This window comes from Corvus brachyrhynchos, unplaced genomic scaffold (assembly GCF_000691975.1).
Source record: "Corvus brachyrhynchos isolate BGI_N302 unplaced genomic scaffold, ASM69197v1 scaffold297, whole genome shotgun sequence".
NCBI classification, from domain to species: Eukaryota; Metazoa; Chordata; class Aves; order Passeriformes; family Corvidae; genus Corvus; species Corvus brachyrhynchos.
Genome location: NW_008239118.1, coordinates 638,237 through 660,409, shown reverse-complemented (window position 1 = coordinate 660,409; position 22,173 = coordinate 638,237). Strand labels below are relative to the sequence as shown.

The following is a 22,173-nucleotide window of genomic DNA, read 5'->3' as shown; positions in this document are numbered from 1 at the left end:
CTGCTTTTCAGGACATCGTCCTCCTGTTAAGGAGGTATATCAGCTCTGACACAGAAATGTGTCTGGAGCTTATGGGGCAATTCAAGACCCTGTATCCCTTAAACCTTTCAAGAGATTACTGGCTGGACAGTTAAATTGATCTGCCAGTTAGACCTGAAGAGAGCTCACTGCCAAGCAGCTGGGCTGCACTCCCTGGATGTGCAAGAGCTCCTCTGGGGACATGAGTGGCAGCGTGACGTCCTGGCACCACGATGCCATTTGCATTGTCAGGTTACTTCCAGGTGTAAGACAGTGAAAAGGGAAAATAAAGAAAAGTATTAGTAATGGCTGTGAAAACTGAACTTTTATTATCTGTTCACTGTATACAAAACACCATTCTGCATAGTGATAACTCATTTGTTGTACAGTTGACAGTGCACATCAACAAACAAGTATTCAGAGGTATCCACTAAATGGGAAGGGCAGTGGTAGCAGTGGCCAGCACACGCTGAGGTGCTGTGCCTGCTGCGTGCTGTAGGATGAAGTACCTCACAAGCACTCGATATGCCAGTAATATAAATGGGCTAACAAGCATCTATCCAGGAGCCAAATTAGGAATGAAGATGGAGAGAGCAGAACTAATGTATCTGATACACAATTGGCAGAACGATTAAGTTTTACAGAGGTGGCTGAGAGGATCCATGTCTTTTTAAACACTTTAAATTTTAAAACTATTAAAATTTAATGATAAATAACAGAATCTCACAAAACTTTTGGGGCAAAATGCTCCACATTTATTTACATATGAAATGTGTTTAATACAGTCGTAATGGACATAGTGTATAGTAACATCTGACAGCAGCAAGACTTTTAAGGAACCCAACAATTACTACTGTTTATCATGCAGCTATCTATATACACACAATTTGTTTTAAAAAAAAGTACAAAAAATTTTTTTGTAGGGTTACATACAAGGTATAAAATGCAAAAACAAACTAGAAATATACTCTCACAGAGAACTCTATCTGAAAGGGACAGTATGGTACCTTTTTGTACTTGTGCAAGCAAAACTAGTGGTGCTGGACAGGAGTTTGCAATGTCTGGCCGAGCTCTGCAGGGCCTGTGCTAAAGCTGCAAGCCCCAGTCCCACTGCTGGCTGGGGCTGGCTCCTTCCCAGTTGTGGCTGCGTGTGACACAGAGCACCAGAACGTTTGGCATGATCATGTGGAGCTGGCAAATCTCAACCCCGGTAGCAAGGGTTAACTATTTCTTTTCAATAACCAGCAAGGAAAATACATAATGCTGTGTACTCACTTCTATATGTTTAATAAATTACATGACAAAAAACATCATCATTATAAACCTATTCCTCTAATTACATCTTATTTCTTAAATCCAGAGCAGCCCAGCCCTTTTGTAACAATTTGAGCTTTGATCACAAGCACCTGATGACCTAAAAAAATCATTTCATGATACACAGAGTTGGGCATTTATACTCTTCAAAAGTACTTGACCACTCCAGGGGGTGTACACCTGTTCTGGTGTTGCCACCTAAAAACCAGCACTTCATTTTACACATGTAATGCTACTTTTTTTTTTTTTAAAATATATTTTGTAAGAAAAAGTTTAAAAGCTTCCTTAAGACATTTGGAAGCCCAAGTTCTTCAGAATTTAAAATCTCCCCTTAGCTTGCTTCCTCTCTCCTCTCCGCTCCAAGCACCTCCTTCTGATGCATTAGCTAAACTTTCTTTCAAAAACCAAACAGTTTGAGAACCTAAGGAACTGCCCCAGCATTCAGAACTCTGTTTTAAAGAAACTTACTACAAAAGAACAGAAACAAAACAGAAAAAAACCAATTTTTCCACTAGATACTTATACAAACACATAACAAAAGAGTATAAAAATTATTAGTTTAAATATATACAAACTCTTTTCAACTCAAATACTGCTTCAAAGGTTCTGAGGGTATAGACAATGAGGTGAAGGGGACACTTTTATGCAGAATATATTGCAACAGCCTGAACAGTACTGTTAACACTATTATACCTTGAACTTTCTGTAGCAAAAATGTCATTAGTATTCCAATGTGGAGCGAGATTTCTGCATCCCAAACAATCTGATCACTTTTCAGCTGAACTCATTCTTTTGGACTTGATGAAGGCCATGCCATGTGTTCTCATGTGAGTGTTTAAGGCCGCTTCAGTTTCAAAAGTCTTTGCGCACACTTTGCATCTTCTGTCCGATGCCGCGCTGTCGGACGAGTCATCCTCATGATTGGGTTTGTTTTCTTGCTGATTATCCTCCCCAGACCCATTCTGTTTTGATACTGGCTGAGGCTCCTTCAGCTTATGTACAATGAAGAGATGTCTGGAAAGGGACACATGAGATGTGTAGCAGAGTCCACATTCCCTGCATTGGTATGAAGAGCCATCAGATTTATGCTGAGGAATATGTTCATGAAACTGGAGAAGATTTTCTGTTGTAAAGCCACAAACTGCACACTTGTGAACTTTAAAAACATTTATCTTCAGCTTCTTTAATGGCTGAGTGATTGCACCTCGTGGAGGTCTGAACTCCATTACAGGTTCTTCCAATTTACGCTTTGGACTAGGAACCTAACAAAAAGACAGAAATGGTGTATCATGTAAACATAAATATGCAATTATTTTCATAACTATTTGTGACTTGCAAATGTCAGAACCTTTTCCTTGGCAGATTCTACAACAACTCTGATAAACAATCCTTTTGAGGCTCTACTTCACAGAAGATGAGACAGTTATGGCATCAGAGTACCTGTATTTATTTAAAGATGCTGAATATATACCCACAAAAAAACCCCATTCTCAGTGATTGAATGAGTCTTCTAAGTGATTACCTTTGTGTCTTCTTTTACTTCTGTTTCTTCCATATTGGTAGATTCAGTCATTTCTTTCACATCAGGGTCTTTAATGCCATGCATCAACTGAATATGTTTTTCCAACATCAACCTCTTGGTAAAAGTACGTCTTGAATCTGGGCAGTGCCTGCAGACACACACACACACACAAACATTCAAGTGTCATGCTTAACAAGTGCCTTTTGTAGAAGAGTGGTTGTGTATTTGAGAGACTCCTGAAAACCAGGTTCCCCAAGGTGGAACTGCAAACGCTCAGCTCAGCCAAGTTTCCGATTGTAGACTTTACACACTGCACTCTCAGGAGCCTGACATGTTTCTGCAGACAGGACAGCTAATTGGTCTGGCCTGTCCTGAGCATCTGAACGAATGGGACACTGGCTCTTACACAGTTAAGGAAAGATGTTCAACTAACAATGGTTTTTGTATTCCCTTTCTAAATAAATAAAACCAGAACTTACGAGCACGTATAAACCTTCCTAATGCCTTTGTGCTTGATACGATTGTGCCGACATAAACTATGGGATGAACTGAAAGATTTGTCACATTGTCGACAAGGATGCTTCTTCATTTGCTTTAAAAAAAAGAAGAGAAAGACTTTCATTAAAAAAGCTCAGTAAAAGTGCTGCATGCGTTGAACCTTTGGATAAATAGGAAAGAAACATCACTTACCCGTTTTTGGTAGTGTACTTCATGTACACCCCTCCTTCAACAGCATTGTACAAGTCAGAGCTGGACCTCATTCAAAGCAGTGTGGCCACCATGAGCTACACACACACACACCTGTCCCCAGCTGTAAACTGGTGTCATGGACGGTGGGTGAAGAGAATTTCTTCCACCAAAGAAACAGGGAAGATCAGAGACTAATTCTGGATCAGTAAAAGGCAGCAGGATGAGGGATTTACTTTCCCTTCCCATCACCAAACCATGTCCTCAGCTGCTGACTAGGAGCTCCTCAGCCACAAACAGGGAGGGGTGAAGAGCATGGAAGACGAAGGACCAAAACTGAACCTCACAGACACACTAACAGGTCTCAGAAAAGTCATGACAAAATGAGAGGTATGATCTGATGCCAACTTGATGGCCATCTGTTTGGGGAATTCTGTGGGGTGGATGTTGCAGCTGGTCAAGTGGAAGGAAAAAGGAAAGGAAGAAGCTAAGAAGGATGGAACAGTCACACAGCAGTAGCTGTGTGGCAGTGAGCAGAGGCATGAAGCCCATGGTCAGAAACGCAGGAGGAAGATAATGCTCAGCAGTACCTGGGGGCACTATGTAGGGTAGCCAGCTGTGACCTCACACTTGTTCTAAATTCCTTGGGGAGACTCCAGATAGAGACCTAAATAGGATTTTGGATGCATTAGTTTCTGCAATGGCAGCTAAACCCAAAAGAATTGAAAAATTAGTTCTGTAATTAAGTGCAGCTTAGATCTGTTGCACAGCATCTTGTCTTGACAGGAAGAGGATGATCGACGAGCAAGTTGGAGTTGGTAATTCCTACATATGAAACGTCTGCCTTTTCACAGAAACACACCTGCACACAAGTTGGAGGAAGCTCAGCATATACCTGCCTGGTGGAGGGCAGACACACATGATCCAGTTTCAGACAGGAGTTGTACAGGCTTGTTGGAACAATCCCTTGTCTGGGCTGGTAGCTTTTTTTTTTTTTTTTTGTTGCACTATATACCTGCCTGGTGGAGGGCAGACACACATGATCCAGTTTCAGACAGGAGTTGTACAGGCTTGTTGGAACAATCCCTTGTCTGGGCTGGTAGCTTTTTTTTTTTTTTTTGCTGCACTTTTAAGATCAGGCAGAGAGTCACACCAAGGTGGCTACGAAATCTCCTACCCTACAGCTGGCTCCCTTCATCCAGGATCCTCAGGAGAGGATACAGGAAATCTGAATCTGTCTTCTGTGTAGACAGTTCCCAATAAGGGCTGGAAACTCAAGGATCTGTCCAAATGGTATATACATGGCAATACCTCTCCTATGAATACCTCTGCATAATCCAGCCTGGGATCAGCTAGGGGTTGTTACAGCTCTTTCACTCTGGTCCTGCAAAAGCAGAAATTAGAAGTTTGAAACTAAGTATTTTCAAATACCTTGCATGACAATGGATTTTGTGAATAGCTCATGAATTGCTTAATTACAGTTTTAAACAATCATCCTGCCATTTTAGAGCATTTAACCCACACCTACCATTTTTAAGAAAATCAGACTATAAATTAGTTCCTCTATTTATTAGATACATATAACATACCTGGTTATCTTATGCTCATTTCTACTCTCTATAGAAAAAGTTTAGCTTTTCAACATAGTCTTTTTGACAGCTAACAATTACTTAAAATTTTGACAAGTTGGGAAGGAATGTAGCACCTGGTCTGTAATACCCCATTTCTGAAAGACAGGGAGTTGGATCTCTGTTCATTTTAATATCTATCTGACATGGAGTTGTATTCCTGTTCATTTTAGTATCTATCTGCCTCCTGCATTATTCAAGGAACTGCTTGAATGAGGATAAAAAACAGCACCTGAATGGAAGCCATGAAAGAGGCCTTCAGGCCAGGATTTGAGTGCAACAATTATCTAATATTTCATAATAAGGGCTGTTCTTGAGGTAACGCTGCACATTAACATCAGATAGAGAAAGACACAGATTTAAAGCTAATATTTAGAAAGCATTATTGATACGTTACTAACCTTATTTTACATGCCTTTGGCTACTCTGCTGTGGATGGAATCAGACTGAATATCGCTCTCTAGTTCACTCTGAAGTGACAGTTTCATTGGGAGGTTGTGCTGTTTTGTTTTTAAGAATTGCATAAATGTACAATGCATTCGGTCTTAAACTCATTTCTGATTGCCAGTAAAAGCTCCGCTGAGTTAATATTTGGGCAGCAGGAAGCTGAAGGAATGGGGTGGGAGTTACTGGAGGCAAGGATGATGGGGTGCTATTTGCTTGAAGTTGTCCTAAGAAAATTGAAGATGACACTCAGTAGTCCAGCATTTTCAGCTTTTCCATAAAATGTTTATAAACAGAATAAAATCATTTGCAGAACAGCTTTAGAGATAATAACTATAATACAAACCTCTGGAAATATGCAATCATTTATTACAGCACATTAGCATCCTGCAAACTACGGATTTTCACTCGGGGTGTTTCTCCTCCACTTAGACAAAATAAGCCTATTATCCCTCCCAGTCCTGGTCTTTTGCTGCAGTGCAGCACAGTACATCAGTTTAACTCCCTGGTTCCCAGCTGAGGAAAGAGCCACAGCATTGCCACCAGCACACAGCAAAGGTGAAGGTGAAGACTGGCTTGGCAGGTGGCTGCCACATGTCCGCAAGGGGCTGGAGCCTGCCACAGCTAAGCAGGGTCACTACTGCCTTCCTGCCTGCCAGTCTTTTTAATTTCAAGGACAAGGACAAGGCAACTCTGGAAACATCACACAGCTATGTAACTGGAAATGCTATTGAACTCAGGAAGAACATCAAACAGTCTCTCTGCTGACTTGAGGATGCAACATTCCCATATTTCACTTTCAATCCATTTTAAGTAAGATATCTCAAGTCCACCTGCTTTAAATACAAAATTCGACTTGTTAACTCAGCTGAACTTTCAAGTGTAAGACTAGAGCAACAGCTCAACTGTAGAATGTGTCTGCCTTTAAATGATAAACACCAGTTGGCACTCACTGGACCAGTAAAACAAGACTGAGTCTCCACTCCCTGAGGCTAACAGACACTGAGCTTCAGAACAGAATAGAATCAAATTGTTTAAGTTGGAAAAGATCTTTAAGATTGGGTCCAACCGTTATCCCGGCACTGCCACATTCACCACACCACCTTAAAGAGAGGGAACTGAGAAGGCACAATGAAGAAATAAGAATCTGGATCAGATTAGATAGCTTGGATGAAATACAGCAGTATCTCTCATTCTTTCCATCTTGAAAAAATTTCGGTACTGAATGAACAAGCCTAATTGATTTTCTCCGTAGAATGATGTAGAAACTGAAAAAAACTAAGCAGCCAAAGAAAAAAAGATGAAATAGATATAAGAACAGAGAATAATAATGCTGGGACTTAAAGGAATTATTTGCAAAAACACAAACAGAATTTAGAAACAAATACTTCACCTTTCAGGTTTGATTCACTTTTTTGTATTTGAATATATTCCTTTACCTTTCCATGTTCTTTCCTCATGTGGGAGATGTAAACATCTCTCTGAGTGAAGAGCCTGTCACACTCCCAACATGTCCAGCCAGGACTAGCAACTTTTTTAGGCTCTGCTTTCTTTATGGGAGAAGGAGATTTCTTCTCCAGCTTTTCTGTTCCGTTGACAGATTTTGTGTCCTCCTTGTTGTGACTGGCTGAGTTCTGAGTTGTGGGTTTAGTACTGAGAGGCAGATTTATCCCCAGGTTTGGTGGCCCCTCAACACTTTTCAAAGTTCCATGCATAGACTACAACAAAGGAGAGAAAAAAAAAAAGGTACAAAAATAACATAGACACACACTGTTGTACTCAACCAAAAACCTTCAGTTACTTCTTTGGCATACTATTATCATCAGATCACATTCTTAAAGAAACAGCGTTAAGTAAAGGCAAGACCTAGCAAGAGCTAACAATAACAGGTACCATATGCAGGTATTTTCACAAAAAAATAAGAGACTTACTTTGTAGGTTAAGTTGCGGTTTAACAGGGGCGAAAAAGGGCTCAAGAAGTACTTTATGCTCATTTCCTGCTTTACTTACCTGATATATTAGTTGAGCATCCTCATTCCAGACTATGTGACTGGAGTTTTCCAAGAAGGAAAGGTTTTTTTACTGACCAAATGTTGACTTGGCATATTGGTAAGAAGGACAAGGCAACTCTGGAAACATCACACAGCTATGTAATTTAGGATATATTAACATTTTAAGTTGAGGCTGAGGTTAAGCCCTGCCTTACTCCCCAGTCAGGTAATGAGCACACTCATTTAGGGCTACCCTGTCATTAGAAGCCGTTAGAAGCCAAGGTGTGCGGGGCTGACAGGGCCCCAGAGCAGATCAGAGGGGTCTGACCAGCTGTTCTCCAGCCCCTGAAGCTTCTGGGTGGGAAGCTCTCCTCAGGGACTTATGTCTGCACTTTAAGTCAATGGTCAGTAAGAAGGGAAGAATCCTCCTTCCCCCATTTCCAAACCAGTGCAGTGTGCTGGTGTGACACCTGAGCCTTCCAACAAAGTGACTTGTTCAGGAGTGGCTGGGGGGCTTCAGCTGTGTGTCTGAGTTCCACACGTGGATATGGTTTGCACGTGGATATGGACACATCAGGAATGAGGATGGTTGTGGGCCATCAGGGATGACTGCAGCCCAGAGCTAATCCACTGCTGAACAGGGACCCACAGTTGAGGTCTCACATCTAAAAGGCTTGTCCTTTACCGGGACAGTGTTCTGATCCTCTCACCTACTGACACTTACTATAACCCTTTTGGAGGATACATTTAACCAGCCCAAACAGAATTCTTTTTCCTTCACATAAAACCCATTCAATACATTCTTGATTCTGGGAATACAGGAGTATCAATCTGATACAAGTACTTTCGTAAATACTTTGGCTCTTGGGGCTACCCACTGGCTCTAGAGCAAGTATCAACCTCATCAGTAGTACATGTTCTTTGTTCAACAGCTTTTAAATAGAAGAAAAGCCAGTAATTAACCCCCCATAACTTAGTAAAAAGCAAACTGCACAGGACCAGCAACTAAGAGCAAAGTGCAGGTGTGTAGTAAAGGAGTAGGCTGGCTTTAGCATCTCACTGCAACAGGGGAGGAGGAAACGAGGTTCCTGTACTCTCACGCAACTGAAGCTGACCTGGAGATTCCATTCCAGCCTAACCTGTCAGCATGTAAAATGTTAGCGCTCAACTTTCCAAATGTCTTTTAAATACAATGCTTGAAATTTCGTTTCTTATTTGGAACTACACCAAGAGCATTAAAGCATAGTATGGAGTCCCAGTGCTGGCCAAACAGGGAGAATTACACCTCCAGGCCAGCCCAGAGCAGTCCTCACCACCTGCTCTCACTGGCTGCTGGAAATTTTCTTGTAGCGAGTTATTACAGGAAAATGAGACATACATTTTGCCATCAAGAAATATTGACATCTGCAGGAATTACTCTGGGTTATTTTCTGCAGTTTTAAATAACCTCCTCCTGAGCTTCCTTCTGTCCCTTTCAGTCCTACTTTCACCCAGGTCTGTCTCTGCCTTGATGGCTTATGTCTAGCCATACCAAACCATTACTGTCTGTGCAGCTAAGCTCTGCCTCTGTCTGGCACTCATACTCTCCCTGAGTCCTTTTTGTGCTTTTATCCTCTCCCCAAATCCTTTTCTGCTTTTATTTATAACCTGTTACTGTTTTTTTCAGTTCCCCTTAACTGAACTCCAATTTACACTGCTTTGCTTCAGTCCCTACTACTATACACACATCCTAAATGCAAAACCAGAAATACTGCTACTGCACATGTATTCTCTAATCCTCTAATTTTAGTCCCAAAAATGTCTGAATCATTTATAGTGAATCATGCTAAAACCCCACTGGTTGAAAGTTCAAGTACTAGCATGGAGCACTAAAGCCAAAGAAGTTAAGTAGTGCCCAAGTAGCTGAGCGTATCTTTAAAATGTGAGATGCTGAGCAGCGGGATTTCTGTAAAGACAGCTTCTAGCCCTAACTGCAGTCAGACTGAGCTCCTAAAAGTGCTGTCTTCAGGTCTTACAGAAGTACTTATGTACAGGTATAACAATACTTTTCCAGTAATACCTGAGTCAGGAAAAACTAATTACAGAAACAAGACATACACTGCAATACACAGAATTTGCCTATTTAGTGAAAAAAACCCCAACCATCTGAGTAGATCAAAGGAAATAGAAAACAGAGCTTTGCATTGCTGCCTGAGAGGACCATCTAAGATACCTTGCAGTAAACATGCAAGAACTAGTGCTACTAGTTCTGAAACAAAGACAATATCCAGTCCTTGTATTTCTGAACATCTTGGCTCAGCCCTTCCCTCATTTCTTCCTCAAGCTGAAGACTGGCTTTAAAACCACCTGTTTTTTTCAAGACTTGTGATCTTATTTTCAGCACAACTTTGGAGAATTCTATGGTTACAAGTGCCATAGTTGGGACTAAAATGTAAAATGATGGTTTCAGCAGCCAAAAAAGATGTCTGGTTTTTCACTTTGCTGTAGAGAAATTGTACTCAGAAATTTTGTCACTGCCAGAGAAACGCAGCGAGCTCCATGGTGCCATTCTGAACTTTAGGGCCGTGTTCAGGGACCAAGGGTTAATAACGCATAAAAAACTTAGCTTTGGTCTGTATGGTAGAAGGTAACAGTCTGTGTCAAACACACAGTTAACAAAGGATAGCCAGGGGACTGCGGATCCTTAAAACCAGGACTTACAAGGATCACAGTGAATCTTTAGTTGTTAACGGTGTTTATGAGGAAATCCACTTAAGAGTTTTTTTTAAAGCACACATGTTCATGTTCCTATGTGAATACACACAGATAACCTCTACATCTAGCAACATACTGCTTCCTGGTGAATTCTGAACATCAAAGGTTTGATTTTGTGATGCACTCAACATTCTCAGCTCCTAACAATTAGAATAATACTTAGAACACTGTAAATAAAGCTCAATATTTGTTAGGATCGGACTAGCTGAGATATTCCCAGTATACCAAAATCAACATTCTTACAGAAAAACCGACTGAGGGATCACAGATATGCTGAAAACAAGACAAAATATAACATTTTAACATTTGAGAACAATATTCACAGATTACCCTCTCAGAATTACTAACATCTTTCTCAGCAGTCTTCTTGTTGTTCTGTGCCTTTTCACAGTATGTTCTCACAGCATATATTGCATGACAAATGGTATCTATGAAGGAAACAAGGGAAGATGCCTACACACCTTGATATGATCCATCATAAGCTGTTTCTGTGCATATAGAAGAGAACAGTCTGGACACTTGAAAACAGACACCTTCTGGTTTTCAATGTGCTGATCAAAGTGGCGATAGAGCAAAGGTTGTAGAGTAAACACAGTGTCACACATAGAGCATTTATATATTATTCTAAAAACAGAAGTACAATAAACAATGTCAGTCATGTTGAGGATCTATTTGCAGGAATCATGATGTTAACTTTTTTTCTCATCACAGATAAGATCTGACATGTTTAAGCAATCGTTTCACACTGCCTGAAAAAAGTTAAACTAATTCAAAACATCCTTTAATTTCAAAATATGGGAGCAGTAGAAGAAACAGAAAAATAGAAAAAAATAATTTAAAAACTGCAAACAAGAAGTCAGAAAACAACAGCATGTGCCAGTTACATATACAACAACATCTGCTCAGGATACTCTGACAGTTCAACATCTTCAGTTTCTGAACTCACAACGTAGCTGAAGGATAATATCTCTGCTCCAGGTTACAAAAGCAGTATGTTTTAAGGGAGTGATTCATTCAATAGTAGTTAGTAACATACTTCAAGATAAATATAATTTTGGCAATGTTCATGCCTTTGAGGCTCCTGAATGCCAAGCCTAGACTCTGTCAACGCCCTGAAGCTCCAACAGTGCAGGATGGGATTTCCCTGATCTGCCATCCCAAGCCTTGATGAATCTGTCATAGAAATGTAGAGACACCACCAAACTCTTCCTCTCTTGGAGCACGTGTGACTTTTGAACTTAGGTCCCTCAGCCTCCTGTTCTGACAGCAGTTTTCTAACCAGAGGTCATCAGATGAGAGAGAAATCTAAGCCATCTAACCTGTAGTGCTGCAGAGAAAGTTTAGCTAAAATAAAAGAATCCCAACCACAGGTGCTCAGTACAGCAAGAGGTGCTTCCCCTGTCCTAAAAAAACCACCAACCCACAAACCCCCCTGCCTGCTAAAGTGCTAAATCTTCTCATTTAGCCACATAAATGTTCCCAGTCCTTTCCATATCCCTCTAAGTAATTATCACTGATAGTGCATTGTTCCAGAGTTCTAGGGATCACACTGCACTGTGTTTTGAGATGACAAGAAGAAGGGCATCGCTTCCATGTCCAAGCTGTCCTGTAATTCCAAATGAAAAACAGTACACTTCTTCGTATTAACTGGGAAAGACTTTTTTTGTGGTATCAAGTGGTCCCAGTTTCCCACATATGCTAAGATAAATGTATTATTTACACAGCAACCTCTGATTATCAATGTACTACTGTCCTGCTTTCTGTGGTGAACCCTTCACTGCAGATCTGTAGTGAATCTGCTACAAAAAAAATTTGACGTCTTTCTGAATTTATTGCATATAAAAATTTTAACTCTCTAAAAACACCAAGAGCTGAATCTATGCATTTTCTATGGCAGCTAAAATACTTTACTCTGCTTTCACAGAAGCAGGACTATCTGGTAAAGATCCAAATTTCAACAAGTCTCTGGGCAATGACTGTACTCACTTAAATCCATACCAAAACATCTCGCAGTATAAGTTATGACTATACACACCTGGACTATTTCCTTCAGACATAGCAAAAGCATGATTTTCAATCCTTAACAATATACATGCAACTATGTATGCTGGTTTTGGCTTTTTAAAATTTAATTCAAGTAGTCAGTGTTTAACATGCAACTGCCTAAAATGCTGTTCAAAGCTTAAAGGCAGTTGTGCTTCCACAGGATGACATTTACAGGGATGCTGGAGCAAGTCAGGCAGTTCATCCCATCCCATCCCATCCCATCCCATCCCATCCCATCCCATCCCATCCTCAGGCTGGTTACTCAGCACTGCTCGGGCCCCACAGTATACACCAAAGCAGGCGCGTGGCCTTTTCACTTCCCAAAAATCTGTTTAACAAATTCACATGTATATAAATACATGTGAAAGGAAAATACTTTCAATCACATAAAAGACATTTAGCATTTGGAAAGCTTCTGCACCAGAGGATAGTATTTCTCCTTCCCAAATTTTTTTCTCTAAAAAAAGGAACTTGTGGGATAATACACTTTTACCAATAGTACAGTAAATATCCATAATTCGGCTTGATAAACAAGAATTTCTGCAGTATTGAAAAAGAGATTAGCCATGAAAAATATCTTACTGCCATACCTAGACACTGTTTACTGAAAAAAAGAAGATCATCTCTGTGGTTTTGTGGGAAACCAAAGCTTAGAGTATGTTACAGGAGAGAGCTTCCCAGAGTTGAAAGATGAGACAGCCATCCATTTCCCTATATTAAAATAATCTCATTTCATCCCACTGAGAATCCCTGCATATAAAAGTAATTTTTCATACACCAATAGTTTAGTGCATCTGTTCTGAAGCAACTGTTTGTAATGTAATTGTAAATCACACAGTTCCAAGTAAATGCCAGAGGCAGGCAGCAAGATTCCCCAGGAGCTCAATTCCTGTAAACACAGGAGTGTGACCTACTACAGAGTCCCTCAGAAACCATGGGGTCCTGGCACTGCTGAAGCCATGGCCAGTGTCCCTGGACTGTGCCACACACCTGGGGTCAGGAATGAGGCTGGCAGGCTTGCAATGGGTGCCAGTCATACAGCCCGGGTGCTCCGTGATGCAGCACAGACAACCCAAATGTGAACGTATTGCCTCCAATACAACCTGTCAGTTCTGCTCAGCACTAGGCAGGCCAAGAACTCTGAGCACTGCAAGGGCTGGAAAAATCCTACCAGTCACTCTGCATGCATTTAAGGCACCATCTTGATGAAAACTGGCAAATTTAAAGGAAACACCACTTCTTAAGAGAAGCGCTCAACTATGGATTCTGTGACTTATTAGAGTAGTACTTAATAAAATTTCATTTCATTTTTTATAATCAAAATAAATTAGTAAAGAAATACAATTATAAGTGCATCTATATGGAAAGAAAACAAATGAAAAATACTTAATTCATGAACCTGATCAGAAACAGTTTGGCAGATCCAAGCACAGTTCACTCTTCGTATGTGTAGCATCTTACAGAAATAGTGATCTTAATCTTTTGGACCTCTCTAATGAGAACTATGAGAACCTGAAAAAAGTTTTAAATGTTGGTATCTCACAGCCTCTGACTGATGATACCATCCTGAATTAAAACAAGGTATCATTTCCCACTAGGCAGAAATGCCTTCATTTGGTATCAGACATGGCGAGTTTGTTGCCATTTTGCTTTGATGAAGGTGTAAATAAAGAAAAAAATCTCCTGTTAATATGTTAGAAGAAACAGTGAGAAACGGAACTCTTAGGAACGCTGGTTATTATATCATAGGATACTTTCTGTGTTCTTGAGCCTGCAAGTTGTTACCGTGCTGGTGCTCTGTGCATGCCCCAGAGAAAACATGAAGCTCAATCCCTGACTGTTTGCTCTGAACAGTGCACTTGTAGCAGTGAGGAAGCAGCAGATGGAGGAGAAGGGGTGCTCAGAGAGGCTCAGACCTGAGGGCTGGAGGGGTTTGCACACACAACAGCACCTGCTGCCTTCAGCAGAGCCCGCCAGTGTCCAACAGCTTTAAAAAAAGACCCTGAAGCCGAGTCCCACCTGTGCCCTGTGTCACCACCTTCAGCAAAATACCACCTTTATGGCCAACTTTCCTAGCTACAAAACAGAACCACTTCTGCTTTAAGCCAGAAAGAGATTACCTATTGGAAAAAAGCTTATATAAACAGATAAAATCGCTTTTTCTCAACTTTTCAACCACGTTATGAAAATCACCACATAAGCACTGATGAGTCTTAGCAGCTCTTTTTGGAATCACATTATTTTAATTCACAGTAAAAATGCAGATGAGCTAAGCAGATTAAAACATCAGAACGAGCAACACTCTGGCCACCTGTCCAAATAATTTGTGTAATTACATTTTGCAATCACTCTCTTGTAGCATGCAGTGCTTAAAGACCTGCTAGTACATTCAGAGAAATGTCACCTTTGCCCAGTGAACTGCCAGCTGAAAATTCATGAAAGCACTATACAAATCCCCATCACCAGCAGTCTGACAAAGTGGTGGCTGTGAGAGGTGACTGTTATGACTGCAAGCACAGGACAGAATGCAATTTCACAGCTTATTCAAATGCAGGCAAGTGCAGTAGAAGATGAATTTTGCTTACTTTGGTTCGCCTATCTTGATACCGGGGTGTTGTGTATAGGCATGGGAGTGTGTGCTGGGAGCAGATTTAAATGCCATGGGACAGATAGGACACTTGTAAAAGACTTCACAGTGACAACCTTGAATATGAGACTTGAGTGCCGCCACGTCAGAGTACACAACATTGCAGTGCACGCAGCTGCGGAGAGAGCGAAGGAGAGTCAGTGCAGCCCTGCCCTGAGCAGCGCTGGACATAATCAACACAGATTTCCAAGCAAAGGGAAGAGAGAAACACATATGGATAAAAACTGGATAAAACAATATTACTCTGTCAATTTAAACAACCCCGTAAGAATCAACATAACCAGCAATTTGTGGATCACAAAGTAAGGGGAAAGAAATTTCACACATTTTCATTTGAAAATCTAAGAGATACAAGGTCAGAACATGTTTTTATGTTATTACAATAAAACAGAAGGGTCGACAAATACTCTATTGATTGCAGAAAGAACGCTTAAGTCCTCTGCAAATTTGGAAAGAGATTTTCCAGAACACATTTTTTATCACATGCAGGGTATTGTTTATAAAGTACACCAAAGCAATTTAGAAACTACCACCAAATGGAAAACCAGTAAGGAAAACATTTTCACCATTTCCCTTGTTTAGATTTACTGAAGATATACTGGTAATGATTTTCTGCACATGTAATCAAATCAGCACTTGGATTGGAACTCAGGAAAACTAAACCAAATCCCTACTATCAGATCAATATATCATATTGGAATTCGGAAAATATTTTTCAAAAACATACTTCTACTGTGTCGAAAATCTGTGACATTTCCGCATCTATTCTAAAATGAAATGATTAAAAATTTGAATTAATATTAGAACATAAGAATTTTTATACACAATGGCCCCCTTTAATGCCCTACATCTCCAGTACCAAATGCTCCCAAATCAGTCCCAAGAACATAGTGCAATGAGCAATTACCTGTCAAATGAAACCATTTCTTATTAATCAGTATCTTGAAGTAAGACTTTTACAAACTCTTCAAATGTAGAAGGCCTTCACCCCTCCAGAACTTTAATTTTAGCATCTATCATGGCAGTACGATTGTTGTCACATAAATGTCAAATTTTCAATAGTTTTAGTGCCCTGATGATAGCAATAAAGCAGGAAATAGTTCTACATTGCATTTGAGGATCCCATTTTCCTTTTAAAATTTATCACCCTTGAATTTTATGAAATATCATCCTTTCTTTTTCTGAGCATTTAATTTATAGTCTTAATACTATTCATTGAGTTTATACCCATCTAGTCTCTGCTACCCAAGGCATTCTCTAAAGCAGATCATTCTGGTCTTTTTTGGCTCTGTTAAGATCTTCTGTGCTCATACAGAGCTGAGCACTTCTTCACAGCCATACACAGCGTGATGCTCTCAATAACACATCTACTCCTCAGTGTCCCCCCAGAGAGCCAGGTGGCATTTTCACCTCCCCATGCCAGGGCTTGACCTCATTCTCTAGTGATGCCACGTAACAGCTGATCCTCAGCATCCACCATTGTATATTACACAGTTCCTAAGGACCAAGCCCTCTCGGGGACTGTTCTAACAGCTTCTTGCTTTCACCTTGGCAGGATGCAGTGAAACGTCAGGCTGAAGTTTTCAGCTGATTCAGTGCAGACAACTAGCCTAAATCACTGGAATCAAAGGGAACTTCTTGGCAGAGACCCTTTGGAAAAGCAGGATGGTGCATGCTGCTCTTCAGGCAAAAGCACTGCAGTTCTAAGAAGAGGCTGAGGAGTCTAAGGAGGGAGACAGTAACATTCCCAGAGACTGCTTTTGCTTGCCTGGGTGACTTTGGTTTAGTCTCACCAGATCAAGAAATTCTGACTCAGTGTTAAATGAGATGTTTATGAGACATGTTGAAAAGTTCAGTGACTTAGATTCCCAGTGCAGGATTTGGGATTCCGCTGGTGTTACTGGGGCAGGCCAGGAGTCCCTAGAGGTGATTCTGTGTACAAACCCAAGAGACACAGATTAGAGGGAAGGGCAGTGGAGTGCAGGAAACAGATAGAGGAAATGCAGGACAAGACAGACTACTGCTTGAGAGGTAAGGGTAAAAGAAAAGAACCCAAAGAAATGAAAAGAGCTTGGAGTTATGTCAGGCCATGGATTCAAGCTGAAAACATAGGCTTGATGCAGTAAAAATGCTTTCTTCCCTTAGGGGAAGATTGCACAGCCATCCTGGAAAATGAACTGTGGCACCTTAAGGGTGGAAGGAGCTACCTGCCCTAAGATTTAGAATGGCCTTTTTTCCAGGCAGACAGGGTGAAGTGGACGTGTTTTAGGAGTGCTGAGCAAAGCTCAGGGTATGGGCAGCTCTTCTGATCTCTTGCTGTGCTGCCTGCCATTCAGTGCAAGGAAAATTCTAACAGAAAACATTTTTTCAAGTCTTTCAAAACTAAACATTTCTATGAAATGCCTCTGCTCCCCATTTTCTCAGTGAGTTGCCATTACAGGGAAACATGAAAGTCAAAGGGAAACTGAAGAGTAACAAAGGAGAACCAAAAGACAAGGCTGTTTTAGAAAGGTAATTTACAAGTCATGTAAAGCCAAGGAATCGACTTCCCACAGAAAAGAACAACCAGACAGGTGCAGTATGCCCATCAACATCTCAATCATACATTCTGGAAGTACTGAAAATGACTGTTCTACCAGAGAGACAATCTAAAATTCAATGTTTTGAAAAAACTCAAGAAGTTTTTTTAAAAAACTGAAATTAAGACAATGCATCTGAATTTTCTAGACCTTATAAACCGTGAAGTCCTGAATCTGTGTGACACTAGCTAATATTCTGATTTAATCATGTACGAAAGTGGATGCCCAAAACAAAGCAGAATCTTGATGTATTTATTCCAAAATTTTAGTACTAATAGTACTGTTTCCACGACAACCTTAAACCCATGAAGCTGGTCCAAATAATGCTTATGAAAATGGAAAATCACTTTTAAAACCATAAATTATACATAAATTGACAACAAAAGGAATCATTATACTGACCGAAACCCAACTCTTCGGGTATAATGCAGGCAGTTCTTAGTGACATGGGTCTGGAAGTGGACAGATCTGCAGATTGCTCCACATTCAGGACACGTGTATGGAGATTTATGCTGATGAATTCTCTGGTGTGATGCAAAACTGCACTGGTTAGGAAGCAGCATCTGGCAGATATTGCATGTCTTCTAAATGATAAACCAGAATAGATGAGACAAAAGGTTTGGTTCAGCTCTACGTAACGTCTTGTGTCAAACACTGCAATATAGCAAATAAAGGTTAAATGTCATAACTGGGATGGGACCCAAAGCAGTAGCCAAATACAAACACAAGCCCTGCTGACAGAGCTGGCAGGTGCTGGAAGCCAGACTGACTGGCATTCTGGGCCACAAAGCTCCTTCATACACCACTGACCATGGGAGATGCACATGGGTTTATAGAAGTATTACTGAAGCGCCTTCCCAGATTACCTTGATAGTGCAAGGGGCCTACGTACAACTCCAGAATCAAATTATTACTATTGTCTCTTATGGCTTGGAACTTGTGAATCTCACCAGTGACTTGCAAAGACTTAAAATCAAACCCAAGACTCCTTCATGACGTCGGTATTTTTTGAACATGTATTTGCATATTTTTAGGAATGATCTCTCTAAGAGTCTGGCGTATGTAGTGATGTGTACGCTCTGCAAAAATATTGACCAAAAAATGATCTCCAGAGCTGCATTATTTACTAACGTATACCCGAAGAAATCCTGAAATAAATGCTCTGGGAGCACTGTGGCTCGGTGTGTTTGAACACAGTCTTCGTACAGAGTTCTCCAATGTCCTGACACAGTAAGATGGCAAAATGCAAACCATTAAATATACAGCATGTTAAGCAAAGAAAACCTGCCATCACTGCAATGCAGATTCCACTGGCACTCCTGCCAGCCCACTACAACAGTGTTCAGCATGGGTACATTTACTGCTCTACTGCAAGGCTCTGCCCGAGTTCAGCTAACTACAGGGATTTCAAACTGGCACCTGCTCAGAGCCTTTGGGACACGGTAAGGCTGTATTCAGACACACAGAAATACTCGCTTTGAAATGCCAAACACTTGGCCTTAACTGACCAAACAGTGGCCAGAAGTGAGGGACTCAGCCTCAGGCTGACCAGAACTGTTTTGGGGTGTTAACTTTGTCTTAAGTTCAGCTTAAAGGCAAAACCCTCTGACCAGCCATAAGTGGCACATTTACTGGGCTCAAATACCATTCCCCAAATCTCTGTTTGGCTGTTCCTGTATTAACAGGCTGCAATACAATACTGGAGAATCTGGAACATTATTTGATTATGTAAGAAAACAGCAAACCAGAACTTCTTATTCCAGTAACAGAAACATTTGGAGGTTTCACAGTCCTTCCAAAGCCTTTGGCTTGTAGGACTTCTGAAGGAAACCGGGATGCGGTAACACAAAAGAGCCACACAACATTCCAGCCCCAGCTCAGTGATTGTCCTGATTTTGCAGCAAGCTGCCAGACTCATGTACTGACCACACATGCCAATAATGCTCTTAGTTAAGGCCCCTGCTCTGCTATTTCAATGAGTACAGAAGATGTTTAATTGTAACTGATTACAGTAGAACAAGAAGCATCTACTGTGAAATTCTGACATTCAGCATGTTTGCTTACCATTTTATTTTGGGCTTAAGGTGGCATTAACTTCCAGTTCTCTCATTCCAACCCACACCAAAATAAAACACAGTTTGTGAAAATCATCACCTGCCTGCATTTAAAGTCAAAGTTTCAGAAAAAAAAAAAAAGGGTTAGAAGGAAAAATGGTGGAGGTGGAAAATAAAGATACACAAGAACGCTGAGTATGAAGGGAAATGAGCTATGTAGTTTCCATGGGAGCAATATACTCCTTTCTGTAACTAAAGAGAAATATTAACATTCATTAGCCCAGATTTGCTGCCTTATCCCCCCAGCAAGTAGACGAGGGTTTTGTTCAGCCAGAAAACCTGTCAGTGAGTCAGGGTTAATATTCCTTTAGGTTAATATTCCTTTTACAGGAATATTAATGGCAATAAAACATTATAGAAAGGTAACAACTTCATAGGGAATGTATTTTCATTGCTAGGATTGTTCTACCATTGTTTATTTTAAACAAAACATTTTACTTCCGTAACAGGAGTATAAGAGCAGCTACTTACTCACTGAAAACACAAAACTATACATTTTCCATTTCAGGAGCAATTACATGGGCACTAGAAAGAAGAGTAAGCTGCAAATAACCTTTTTTCCTATTACTTGTTTGCAAACTCTGTTTACTTTCATTCTTCCTTCCTTCCTTCCAAAGGAAAAAATACCAATCTCATCTAACTTCCCTGTCCTCTTCCACCTACATTAATGGCAGTTGTACAGCAAAAAGCCAGTGCCAAGCACTAAGAAGGAAAACAAGTCAGAGTATTTCTCATCCAAGCTTCTCGAAAGGTAACATCTAAAGAAAAAGTAGCAAAATACTTAGTAATAAATGCCTATACATAGTTCTTTCTCCAGGAAATACTACCCCTACAGGACACAACCAAACACCCTGTAAAAAGCCAGCTGCTGCTTGACATATGAAAAGGACTACAAAAAGTGATTAATTAATATTTAAAAGGATATTTCAACAAAGAACATTTTAAACTATATTTATTAAGAGGAGTGTTCTTTTCAAATGGAAGAACACGAAAATAGCTTCTTTTCCTCCAGTGCTTTGCACTGTTTTTTTTTAAACCTGCAGCTCTTAAAGCAGAGCAAGTTTCCATGAGAGACACAAATACCCTGACAGGCAGCAGGCAATGCCAGCTGCTCCTGCAACTCCAGGGGCTTTCCTCCTTGAACAGCAGTACCTGGGAACCCACACTTCTCTCTCCACCTCCCTGCAGCTCCCTTTTGACATTCTGTGAACATCACAATTGCTTTTCTTTACTGAATCACCAGGATAAACAGTACCTAACAGGACATGTATGGAGAGCAAACTCAGCAGCAACAGGGAAAAAGCACCAGACAGAGGGAGAAAGGGAAGGGCAAAAGGTTTAGTTTACCTGGCCATAAAGACAAAAATCCCCCCACCCCAAAAGTGAGAACATCACTTTATCTTTGTTCTCTTTCTTTTTCCATTTGTATTTTAGCCTCATCCTCCCCAACCTATCCTTTGTCTCTCATCCAATTGCTTTGTCTTGGGGCCTTCTTACTTGCTTGATTTTCCAGTACCAAAACCAAAAGTTTTTGCAAGGACTACTGCATCTTAGATGGAATGTTACCTAATGGGCTTATTATGCACCAGCAAATCAGCTAAAAACCCTAAGTAGCTCAATCTGGTGCAGAATATACTCATGGTCAGCCATTAGACCCTGTTCAGAACTGCAGCAACATCTATGGATGAACATGTTCTGCTGAAGGAAACTCCCTTAGGTAAGCACACCTGTAGTATCTTACAAAGAAAAATTCACTTGCATGGTATTCCACTGGGAATCCAGGCTATTTCAGTCACCTGCTAGCCAGTTAAAGGGAGGAGCTAAGGCAGAGCCACACAATCAAAGTTATTTCCACGTGCAAATCTCTTTACATTACTACCTGTAGTGGTAGGTGCAGTGGAGCTGCTTCGTGGTACAGAACAGGTCCTGTGTGTAGTGAATAGATCCTGACAGGAACCTGCCTGTGCTCCTAGGACTAGTGCATTTTTTCCTAACTTCAGGACTTAAAAATCTTTAGCCTGTTCACTGTTGTCTGATTCCCAGGAATATTCCCGGGGCACTCCTGTCTTGACCATGCTTGCAGGTTTTCAGCTTCCCCCCGCAGCAGGAAGCTGGAGCACCAAGCTCACCTGAATGCTTTGAAACACACCAGAATCCCTTTTAATTGGCACACCCCAACAGAGATCCAACCATATCATTTAATTAACCACCTTCACTCTTCCAGGATTATAAAATACATCGCACACTGATTAATATTAAGTTTTATTGAATGACGTATTTCTTTCAGGTCAGGCCACATACATTAGTAAAGAATTTTCAAATGGTTTTTAAGTTGAACTCATTAGCACTTGTAAGAGGAAAAGAAACCCAACCAACTAAACCAATGGTCACACAGAAAGGAAGGTGTGCCAGTGAGAACAGCACTTTGC

General features: G+C 40.7%; 1 protein-coding gene across 9 annotated transcripts in view; it reads right to left on the bottom strand.

Annotated features, from left to right (window-relative positions):
• Window positions 1-324: 324 nt before the first annotated feature.
• The window catches only part of ZNF532 (zinc finger protein 532), a 39,215-nt gene continuing 17,366 nt past the window's right edge, over window positions 325-22,173 (bottom strand). For 7 of the 9 annotated variants that reach the window (XM_017739878.1, XM_017739884.1, XM_017739880.1 and 4 more), the window contains 7 exons: window positions 18,033-18,214; window positions 14,990-15,166; window positions 10,820-10,982; window positions 7,053-7,331; window positions 3,334-3,446; window positions 2,855-3,002; window positions 2,026-2,594 (listed from right to left, as the gene is read on the bottom strand). In XM_017739878.1, coding sequence (XP_017595367.1) covers window positions 2,100-2,594; window positions 2,855-3,002; window positions 3,334-3,446; window positions 7,053-7,331; window positions 10,820-10,982; window positions 14,990-15,166; window positions 18,033-18,214 — 1,557 coding nt within the window. In that variant the 3' untranslated portion in view covers window positions 2,026-2,099. Of the gene's footprint in view, window positions 2,595-2,854; window positions 3,003-3,333; window positions 4,437-4,556; window positions 4,926-5,570; window positions 5,841-7,052; window positions 7,332-10,819; window positions 10,983-14,989; window positions 15,167-18,032; window positions 18,215-22,173 lie in introns of those variants that run through there. The other 2 variants (XM_017739882.1, XR_001863856.1) reach the window with 2 other exon arrangements.